The sequence below is a fragment of the Haliotis rufescens genome, unplaced genomic scaffold (genome assembly GCF_023055435.1).
Source record: "Haliotis rufescens isolate VD_foot unplaced genomic scaffold, xgHalRufe1.0.p SCAF_37, whole genome shotgun sequence".
Lineage (NCBI taxonomy): Eukaryota > Metazoa > Mollusca > Gastropoda > Lepetellida > Haliotidae > Haliotis > Haliotis rufescens.
Genome location: NW_025964079.1, coordinates 824,798 through 836,309, shown reverse-complemented (window position 1 = coordinate 836,309; position 11,512 = coordinate 824,798). Strand labels below are relative to the sequence as shown.

At 40.6% G+C, this 11,512-nt stretch overlaps 1 protein-coding gene across 1 annotated transcript in view; it reads left to right on the top strand.

The window, feature by feature from the left end:
• The first annotated feature begins 3,472 nt into the window (after window positions 1-3,472).
• Window positions 3,473-11,512, top strand: part of LOC124140436 (parathyroid hormone/parathyroid hormone-related peptide receptor-like) — a 100,420-nt gene continuing 92,380 nt past the window's right edge. Inside the window, exon 1 of the mRNA XM_048381299.1 lies at window positions 3,473-3,961. Within this exon, the coding sequence (XP_048237256.1) occupies window positions 3,815-3,961 (147 nt within the window). The 5' untranslated portion in view covers window positions 3,473-3,814. The remainder of the gene's footprint in view (window positions 3,962-11,512) is intronic.

The window sequence follows — 11,512 nt, the reverse complement described above, 5'->3', positions numbered from 1 at the left end:
AATAACAATCTTAGTAAGCTATTCAAATATGGCCCACAGTATCGTGAACAACTTTAGAAAAATTAAGAATGTGACTAAGAATATGAACATATATTGAATGTTAATCAGTTGAGGTAAAATTGGGCTTAACGTCGCGTCCAAGATTATTGCCCTTATATAGCGTGTGTGACTTATTATATATGTGTGTGGCTTGTATTTGTCCAAACGATTTTATAGTGCTAGCTAACTGAGATACCATGCCGCAATTAATAGCCCACTCAGACACAGCATGCTGACTGCGAGCCGACAAGATCACGTGATGGACACATGTAGGAGATGGTGTGTTAACAGGACTACCGTTATGATGAATTATGTAATGCATTTATTTATCAGTGACATTATTTGAAATATGTCAGTAGTAGCATATGGCAAGGATAGCTCAGTGCCCCAGACTCGAAGTTCGCTGAGTTGCTTCTCTAAGTGGTACCAGGATACCCAGGAAAGGATGTTCACAAGGAGATGCAATTTCTCCAGATCCCCAAATTGTCCCATTTTCTAGTTGGAAATCTCGCTGATAACATATAGGTGGTGAATATCGCGAGATGGATTTTAGCAAGGTCTCTCAAGGTCATTCTGTCCACAATTGCGAAAAGAGAAAGCTCGGTAAATCATCACAAACATGGGAAATGGTTCGTAAGAAAGGAGATCTTCTAAATCTTGCAAAAACTGTTTAACATAGTTGGTGAGGTGAGGTGAAATGGGTTTAACGTCGCGTCCAAAATTATTGTACTTTTGAATAATATCACTGCCTGTATCAAATCCAGGGGCGGGGGGTAGGCTAGTGGTTAAAGCGTTCGCTCGTCTGGCCTAAGACCCATGTTCGAGTCCCCACATGGGTACAATGTGTAAAGCACATATCTGGTGTACCCCCACGTGATATTGCTGGAATATTGCTAAAAGCGGCGTTACACCATACTCACTCACTCACGATATCAAATCTTCGCGACTTGTGCAATATTAGCTAGCTACTTTACTTTCAGGGATTTGTTCCATTAATAGTAGAAAACGACAGCAATCTGTTATGTCTACAAGTAGCATCCGCCCTTTTAAATTATATTTTTGTGACTAAATAGTATGTAAAGGCCACATTCGTGTTGAGGTCGACGGACCTGCCATCATTTATTAGGAAGGAACACCTTCTATGTATTAGACTGGACTGGGGATGTCGGTACTAATCTATGAAGAAGAATCATCTTTGACAAATGTCTTCCCCGAGAACGGAATGTCGGTGGTTCGATCCATTTGTACTAGACCGAACGTTAACCCGGTTTTATAGTGCCAGCCCACTGAGATACAATGCCGCATTTTAACATGGATAGCCCAGTCAGATACAGTAAACTGACTCCGAGGCGACCAGCCACCTTAATGCCGAACGCCAGACAGGGTACCAACAAGTACCATCTTTAAACGTGTGACGCGGTCGACATTCCGTCATCGAACTACCGACCTTCTGCTCTCCGGGCAGCCACTCTATCCACTGATATAACCTTAATAACTTGTTACAGGTGGGAGTTCCATAGTTTAGCAGAACCTAGACGTTTTTTGTGAGAAATGTGTTAATTTGTGACCAAAGACCAAAGATCATAATTTAAGGAATCCTTGGTTTTAAAGAAATTCTGAGAGACATTTGTCTTCAACGCGTGGTTGTTTACGGGCAGATAAGTGTAAAATGATCAGTAAAAGCTCTGCATTTTTCAGTTAAATCCCACGGGAGTTGTCAGAACGTCTGCCATAAGCCACATCCATATCTGTCAAATGAGGCAAATACGTCTCTGTCGGCACGTAATCACATTTGAAAAAACACCACTCTCAAGAAAGCAAGACAAGCCTGGAAATATAAAGTAATTGAGAACCGATTTCCCCCAGATCTGCTGACGTATTTATATAAATACATAGATGTGGCTACTAACAGGCATAGGGGTCGTATAATTGTTGCCAAAATTGTTTGCATTGTGCTTGAGCATACACATTCTTATGGCAGATTTTTAGCATTGTCTATGACAGGGGACTCCTATTCTCGTATCGTGGCACGTTTGTGTCGAGTTGCGTCCCTTAGGTGTGCTACAATCCCATGATCATGGGTTCGAATCCCAGATTGGCCTGGATTATGATTCGTGTTCCCTTCACCCCATACCCTTGCTCGTGGGTTTTAGCAAAGAGGTGAAAATCTAAGGCCTGCCTCACTTAAATATTTCCTCTCATATTCAGTTGACGTGCCGTGTTATTACTAGAAATAAACCTCACGACATTACTTACATATTCCTGTGCATTTGACGGTCATCCTAAAAGTATAATATGTTTGCATTCAATATACGAGAAGGCGCTACAGGAACCTCCTTCCAGACTGATATAGCTTAAAGGTGACATCTTCAATTAGTTATGACAGAGAAGCATCGTCCACGTATGACATCTCCTTGGGTTGATATGATAGGAATCAGTTAAACATTAATACCCCAAAGAAGAGTTAATAATTGAATTGACAGCCCCGCAATTGTAGAGGAATGTGAGTGGGTGGATGTATCAGCCGATGTGAATACACATTAAAGATTATTAAATTTTATTGTTAAATTTTCCTGAAGCAGTGGACACGATTATTCCGCGAAAAGGAAGGTTCATAACGGGGCTCACAATCTGAAGATATCACTGTTTCCGAAAAGTTGTTACCGTACATGCAAAATGTTAATAATACACATAAGGTAAAGGATCTGTTAAAGAGCTTCACAAGTTATTTAAAATTGAAAAGTGCACTTGAATATTGAAATATTTACCCACGTGTTATTATCTCAGAAAATACTTATCAGAACGAAATTAAATTAAGCATGTACTTTAGTGCGTGTACATTCTTTCAAATATCTGGGAAGGAAAGATTAGACCATGTAAGGCCTGATTAGTTCATGCCTGAAATGTTAGATTAGACCTTCACAGACATTTACTAAATATGACGCATTGCTTGTCAAACATGCATGATGCCATTTTCGTCACAATGTTGCCGTTTACATGTAATTGAAATTTCCGTTCAAAGCGGTGTTAAAGCCAACATTCATATATCTACATATATGCAGGCTCTGACGACAACTTAAGTGTTATTTAATGTCCAGGAAACATTCCCCATGAGATTAAGATCGCCACCGTCATTTTAATCAGCAGCTAATGCGAAGCAACATTGCATTTTATAATCACTGCGATTCCGGCTCTCCCCTCGTCTGAAACCGCTGGGTTTTTTCACCCCTGGTGTGAAAACCAATCTTTTGAAAACAGGTCGAGATATATACCTGCCTTCATTTCAAGAGTGTGAACCGTAAAGCCGTTGCGCTGACTTTTTTCATAGCTTGCTTCCACTGCTTGGGTGAACCCCCACGGTCAATCAGGCGACGATAACGCCAATCCCAGCATTCCCTGATCGATCTAGAGCCAACTATTTCCACCAGCTAACATAGACATGCTCACTGCATAACATACCAGCGGCACGTGTGAGTCTTGCCACTAAGAACATCAAAACTTCTTTTTTTCCCCACCAACAGGTTTATATCGCCGTGATTTGATTGATTCTCGGTGTGCTTGTATGTGTTCTTCATGCGCGAGTTTTTCAGGAGTTTTTCCAGTGTTGGCTGAAGTTTCAACACTGCTCTCCACACTTCGCAGCCCGTGTGTCTGACATCATAGACGTGAAGAAGATAGAGGCACACATGATGAAAGACGCAGGATGTTGTCGACAAGTAATTGAAAGTTGATAGCCTCATTAGGTGTTATTGTCGGAACCTTTTGTGTAGTCTAGATGTTCACTGTGCCAGTCCACGAGGACGACTGCAAGCGATGTCCCTATGAAAGGATATGCATTATGTGTTTCACTCTAAGCCTCGGAGTTACGCTTGTGTTCGTGGTTCCCTCTCTGACCGTGCTACAGAGCAAGGATGCTGGTCAGGTAAGTGTGTTTTACGCCCTGGTGATTCACATCACCTGTAGCTCCATCATCTGTAGCTCCATCACCTGTGATAGATGTAATTCAAATTTGTAAAAACCTTCTTGAGATATATGCTGCTCCAAGTTCAAAGAACTGTTAAATAGTTGAACAGATCGTTTGGAATAATCTCTTGGTCGCAGATAACTTCGATATATCTTTTGTAACCTCCCCACTTACCACGTTCTGTAGATTATCATGATACTGGCGTTTCGTTGACATGGCCTTCACAATCACTGGACGTTTTCACAGACAAGCATCCGTGCATCAGTTGGATGAAACGATTACATGTCTCGTTGACCAGTGCATTACAACGTTAGAATTGTACATGCAAATCTTGCAGTGTTTGAAGTCATCTGGGCATTTGTATCATGCCCTTTTGAGATTGAATTCCATGCGTAAGCCTCGTAAGAAAGCAGGTACCCTTTCAACAAAACGATCGTAGCGCTAAGTAAATGTTAAAGTTTGAGAATTACGACCATCCTAGCATTACGATCTCTTTGTGGAACATTTCCTGAAGCATTTCCACGTACGATGTGAAATTATCCATGTTCACACCTTCTACAACAGACCTTCGTGTAATATCAGCATTGGTCAGATTCTTAGTAAGAAAAGATCCTCATCAACCAACGCTTGTTGTAAGAGGCGTCTAAATGGTCTCTGTGACTTGGCTGATTACATGTCATCATAGCCCGATGGCGTTGAGGGGTGCTCATAAAATTAATCACTCGACTGTCTGGTCCAGACTAAATGATTTTTAGGCCTTCCCCATGCAGAGTCCCTCGTTAAACAACAAACAAACACGTATTTTAGTTGTTATTTAATGTGTCACTGGCTCTCATTTCTGGTTTGTAGAAAGAGATGCTTTATGTGGTGGCCAGATACAATAAGTCAGTCGTTGTTGTTCTGGGGTGTGATAAGGATTGCATATAGTTCGTGGATAAGAGACCATCTCACAGATGCCGTGGTGACATTGTGGAATGAGTAGAAAATCCATGGGAATCAACAAGCCAATGTGATTGGTGTCAGCATAGCCCGACACCGTTGTTTGATGAGATTGTTTTCTTCATAGTCAGAATAACTTTGCGGTATTTTTCAGCCTCAAAACAATCACCAGCTCTCCATGGAACCATCCGTACCAATAATTTTTATTTAAACATGGTGGTACAGTTATAAGCACATGTTATGACTTTATGCCATATGCTAGTTACTCTGATGACTCAAAAGTACATTTATTTGTATTCAAATACTACCATACGATTATTCATATTAAAATACTTGTCTACTACACTCGTACATTCAGAAGGCTCTAAAGTATCTGTCTGAAGTTATCATCCAGTTTATCATATACACGACATATACCGACAACAGTGTTAGCATTCATGTACATATATACATATATAATTAAAACGGGGGCAACGGGTGGCCCAGTCGTCTAAGGCGCCGCGATTCGCTATGCAGAGTTGCGTCCCTTGGGCATGCCAGGAACCTATGATTATGGGTTTGAATCCCGGTTCGCCCCGATTATGTTTATAGGTTTGTCAGCTGAATACCCGTGCTTGTGGGTTTCACTATAATTAAAATGACATAACCATAAATATGAAATGGCAATTCAATAGAATAAACATTCTCTACCAAAATCAGTGTCCTTTGTACGATTCAGACTAACACCACCTGTTACCCGGTAATCAGTGTTCATCCTGCTGGAACGCCGCTGGGACATGTGCCATAGAGCTGCCTGAATTATGTATGAATATAGACAGATATTACATTGGTTATAGTTACAACTTCACTTCCAGACTCAGTTGCATAATACACGATCTGTTAAGGGGCCGACTATTTTATAGATCACATCCCGGCCTGGGAGATGTTTGACATCATCAAGCTTTTTTTCTTCACAGGGAATAACATTCCTCTATACATCTTTGAACAGCGTATACAAATGATGAAGAAGACATCATGACGTCACCAATCGGTGCTAGTTTTATTCAGACAGGAAACACATTGATTTAATCTCCCAAAAAATATTTTATTGAGTAGTTACTTAGTGTGAAACCAACAAACAACTAACAAGTGGTATACAATCAACAAATGTGGTACAAAAAAATAACTAAGTTTACAAATCCAAACAAATTATTACAAAGCAATTACAATGGCAGCACACAATAGAGTTGTAATACCATATTCAATGGCAATATATAATATGATGGCAGCGGACAGTATCAGATACTAAAAATACAATAGTGACAGCAAAGTCGGTGATATTAATATATATTCACCCAGCGGCGAAAGTGGTCATGCTTCCGAGATGGGCAAGGCAGGAAAAATGAGGGATGATGAGCGATCCTCATATGAAAGCTGGTTCCGAAGAGATGAAAAGTGTAAATACAGTCAAACAAGCTACTGAAAATTTCGACAGTGCCCTCACCAGTCTAGCGGTTCCAGAAGATGACAGCTATACCGGACACTAGCATCTAAATGTAGTAACTTACTGACGACTGATCACTGTCCAAACGCAATGCAATGAACGTCTACCGGACCCCAAACAGAAACAATGCAACACGGCTACAATCACTGTTAAACGATACAATACACTGCCATATTACAATACTGCTCGCCTAGCTCTGCATCGATGTCTAAACGAATGACCTCTAACGAGTGGTTGTGAATTAACATGGCAAGACATGTAATACTCGGAAATCCTTGGAAATCCTTGTAATATATTACTGCAATTTACAACATAAAGCTTTAATGATCATGAGTTCCTGGTATGTGGAGTTTAATGGGTCAAGTTAGCATTCCTGGAGATCGATATTTTTTTAGGTTTCATGTAGGACATCGTCTTAAAGCAGTTTATACATTTGGTGTATTTCGTTTTTGTGTTCAATATAATAAAAAGGCATGCTTCCAAGAAGCAAATTATCTTTGAGTTATTAGGTCGTCTAATTAGAAGGAGAAGCAGAATTTATTCCGGAGGATTTATTTTTGTCGCTGGATGCTATTTCGGTTGAATTATTTCCAATTACCTAAGAGGATGTTTCACAAGGTAATTCTATTGATCCAGGAGTGATTTAGTTTCTGTCATTGCTGCAAACAGACCCCATCCATATTAAGTTTGATTGGACGCTGAAACCATGTCGTAGCCTGTAACCTCGTGATTAAATGATTTGGGACATTGTCGCTGCATTGTGGGAGTAAATAATGAATAATTCACAACTGATAATATCTAGGGAGCATCATTATGAACTTACACCCAATATTGATGAAACCCACACTGAATTCATAAATAGACTACAAAAAGGAAAGTACACACGTGAGAAATGTTCCCAGTCATTCACCCTAGATCTGCGTCAATCTGTGTTGTTTAACATATGGTGATCATTCTCCCTTAAATGTCATAGTGTGGATATTACGTGATCAACACAAATGAGAAGGAAACATATTGCATGTGGTACTTGTATTTGGCATTGCCTGTTGGTCTTTCTAACTATGTCTGTTCGTTCTTTTTAAGATGCTATTACAGACAGATTTCGCTGAAAGCAAACGAGACTACCAAAGAACTGTGTTCTATAAGTATCAATTAGTCGTTCATATTTCTTGTGGCAAAATATTCATATATTCGCCATTACCCTTAAGAGCTTGTTTGCCGATAGATCCGATTCTAATTTAGAAGCACGCATTATATAATTGACATATTGAGCTCTGTTTATGACAGCAGGGACTAAGAAAGGTTCACAAGTCAATCACCATCTTTGTAGATCGATAGTTGGTCTTGCATGATTGGTATGCATGGATTTGGCGATCTATCAAGAACTGATGTCTATGTTAATGACTGGCTGCGTTGTCGACAGTGATATGATAACAGCAAAGTGGTCAAACTGCAAAATATGCTGCCAAATATTTTATCTTGACTTTGAATCGTTCATGATATATCGTGTCGCTCTGGAAATGGTCCATTCAATTTCTGGAAAACTTTACATCGAAAGTGAATGTACTGGCAGTAAGTCTGGACAGAAGTTCCTGATTAAGGCAGATATGTTTTAAGGGAAAGTCATTTCTGAAGCTCATGCGTTATTTTCTAGCTTGTGACTACATTGATTTATGATTCAGAATGATACTGGTTATATTGTCTTTTTATATGAAATGTACATTAAACATTCATCGATAAACGTAGATACAAAACCCAAGATAACATTTTAGACTTTATAATATATCACCCTGATGCTTTATATGATATATAACGAAGATCGATCAAGACCACTTGACATCATTTTTTACCTCTTTTGAATGTGGGCTATTTGTGCAGATCCTTCATGTGACTTTCAAGTCAACATCTTTTCAAGCTGCCGTTGACTAATGTGAAAGAGACAAACCATACCAACTCATCCTTTTCATGTTTAGATCTTGCATAAAGATTCAGAGTGACGAAATATTTACAATACTGGAAGATACATGTAAGAGAGATGACATCAACTCTCTCCTCAATAGTCGACTTTCTCCTTATGTCGAGCAATATTTAACATTTTACAACCTGTGAGGTACAATCGGGCATGCTTTTTCTACGAAGATTTAAAAAAAAAAAACGTCGACCATGGATTAGAGCTGCATCACTAAAGGCCTCACTAAAGTTTTTTTTATGGTAGTCAAATGTACCAATTTGACGTGTCACTGACCAAAGTCAGGCCCGATGTAATTGTGACGTGTCACTGACCAAAGTCAGGCCCGATGTAATTGTGACGTGTCACTGACCAAAGTCAGGCCCGATGCAATTGTGACGTGTCACTGACCAAAGTCAGGCCCGATGTAATTGTGACGTGTCACTGACCAAAGTCAGGCCCGATGTAATTGTGACGTGTCACTGACCAAAGTCAGGCCCGATGTAATTGTGACGTGTCACTGACCAAAGTCAGGCCCGATGTAATTGTGACGTGTCACTGACCAAAGTCAGGCCCGATGTAATTGTGACGTGTCACTGACCAAAGTCAGGCCCGATGTAATTGTGACGTGTCACTGACCAAAGTCAGGCCCGATGTAATTGTGACGTGTCACTGACCAAAGTCAGGCCCGATGTAATTGTGACGTGTCACTGACCAAAGTCAGGCCCGATGCAATTGTGACGTGTCACTGACCAAAGTCAGGCCCGATGAAATTGTGACGTGTCACTGACCAAAGTCAGGCCCGATATAATTGTGACGTGTCACTGACCAAAGTCAGGCCCGATGTAATTGTGACGTGTCACTGACCAAAGTCAGGCCCGATGTAATTGTGACGTGTCACTGACCAAAGTCAGGCCCGATGTAATTGTGACGTGTCACTGACCAAAGTCAGGCCCGATGTAATTGTGACGTGTCACTGACCAAAGTCAGGCCCGATGTAATTGTGACGTGTCACTGACCAAAGTCAGGCCCGATGCAATTGTGACGTGTCACTGACCAAAGTCAGGCCCGATGTAATTGTGACGTGTACCATATGTTCCCGTGTTTACTTACTTGAAGGGGGCACGGGTGGCCCAGTCGTCTAAGGCGCCGCGATTCGCTGTGCAGAGTTGCGTCCCTTGGGCACGCCAGAAACCTATGATAGTGGGTTCGAATCCCGGTTCGCCCCAATTATGTTTCTAGGTTTGTCAGCACCATACCCGTGCTCGTTGGTTTCACCGAAGTGGTAAACGTCTTAGGCCTGCATCACTTCGGGCTTTCCTCCCACATTAAGCTGACACGCCGCGATATAACTGGAATAATGTTAAAAGCGGCGTTAAACCCAACTCACTCACTCACTCACTCACTACTTACTTGAATCGTGTAGACGGAATCGTATAATGAAATCTGCTCTTAGCAGAGATTGCTTAAGATTAGGGTTTTGTGAAATCATATTTGAGATGTTATTGTTATGAATCTGTATGAGTGAATAAAGTGTACCGCCAATTTAAGCAGTGTTGATGTGATATGATCACGGCATTTCACTAGGAAAGTTTAACTCGACGTAGGTCATAGAACGTGTATGGTGCGGACAAACCAGGGAAGTAAGTAAACATACTCGGCGCGATTCTTGGATTCGAACCCAAGGCCAACAATTCCAAGCATCAATAAGGTGAACTACTTAAATTGCTCACACATTACGCAAATGAATAATTATTTAATGAAAGATTTTATATACATGATGTTCAACTGTTATAGTGTAAATTACACTTGTTTGAAGAGTGAAGGCAGCCGTTTTATGTTGGAGAACTATGCGCAAAACGAGGCCGATAAAACGTTCAAATCATGAATGCCCCCAGCTACAGCATACCAAGCCACCTCCTTTAGGTTTATGATACTGAGTTTGAGCTTAAAGGACGCAGTTTATTTTCAACTCAAAAAGCCACGTTGTGCTTTCAGTCGAAATGAATTTATCATGCTTGTTTTGTAAGTAATTTAATTCTTTCTCTTGTTCATAAAGGCGAACGGAAAATTTACAAATTGCTTCTCCCGTAAGCGCTTGACACGACTAAACAAAGCTACATGTTGGTGAAATTAAAGACATCAAAAGGATTATTCTCAATATAGATGGATTGGATTGATCCGAGTAGAGATTAGTACGACTGGCTTCTGAGAAGAAATGTTGACACTGTAACATCTAACTCCATGACAAATAATCATATTTTTTTAAACAAAAACATGCTCATCACACACTTCATTAAATGAATCATGACATTAGCTGCGCATGACGAGACAACCGAACGAAACAAACAGGATATTCCCCCGAGAATGACGAGACAACCAACTGTACTTGCTGACTCCAACAGATTCAGAACTTATGGGAAATCAGAGATTGTGAACAACATGTCGCTATGCTTCGACAGGTGACATGATCCCCCCTGAGTGTATTTTCTTCCTCTTTCCTCGTTAGACCGGGAATTGCGTGGTGGTGGAAATGGTTCGTATGTTTAGCATGTCTGTGGCTGGGTCCAAGGGGGCAGACTTCTGTCTCGGAGAGTGCGTGGAAGACGTGCCCGGAACAGTCTTCTAAACAGGATGTGCATTTTTATGCAGTGCTTTATCAATGTTAATCTAAACATTCACCATTACTTCTAATTAAGTTATTACTGCAGATTTACCATAAACACACGTTTACCAGCTTGTCACTATTAACAGACCTTAGCGTAATATTATTACAGACGTCACAAAGTTTTTTAAAGCCATTTTAATTGTCGATGGCAAATAAACTTTCCGTCTTTGTGCTCCCCTGGCAACTGTCATTATCTGTGATTCCACCTACAAAGCCAATATATGTGTGAAGTCTTGGGATTTAGGCTAATCAGTATTTTCCATTTTAACGTGTTCCATTCTTCATTCGATTCCATTCGTATGTCTACATTTATATATAGTTTCATTCTTCGCGTGTAAATGTGAAGACTCCCCAATACTGCAGCCTCCTGCATTACCCAGATTGTCAGAAGGGCTGACAATCTTCCCGGTAGCAAACCCGGGTACTCTCCCGATGTCAGTCAACAGACTGAGAGGTACATGTACCAAACCT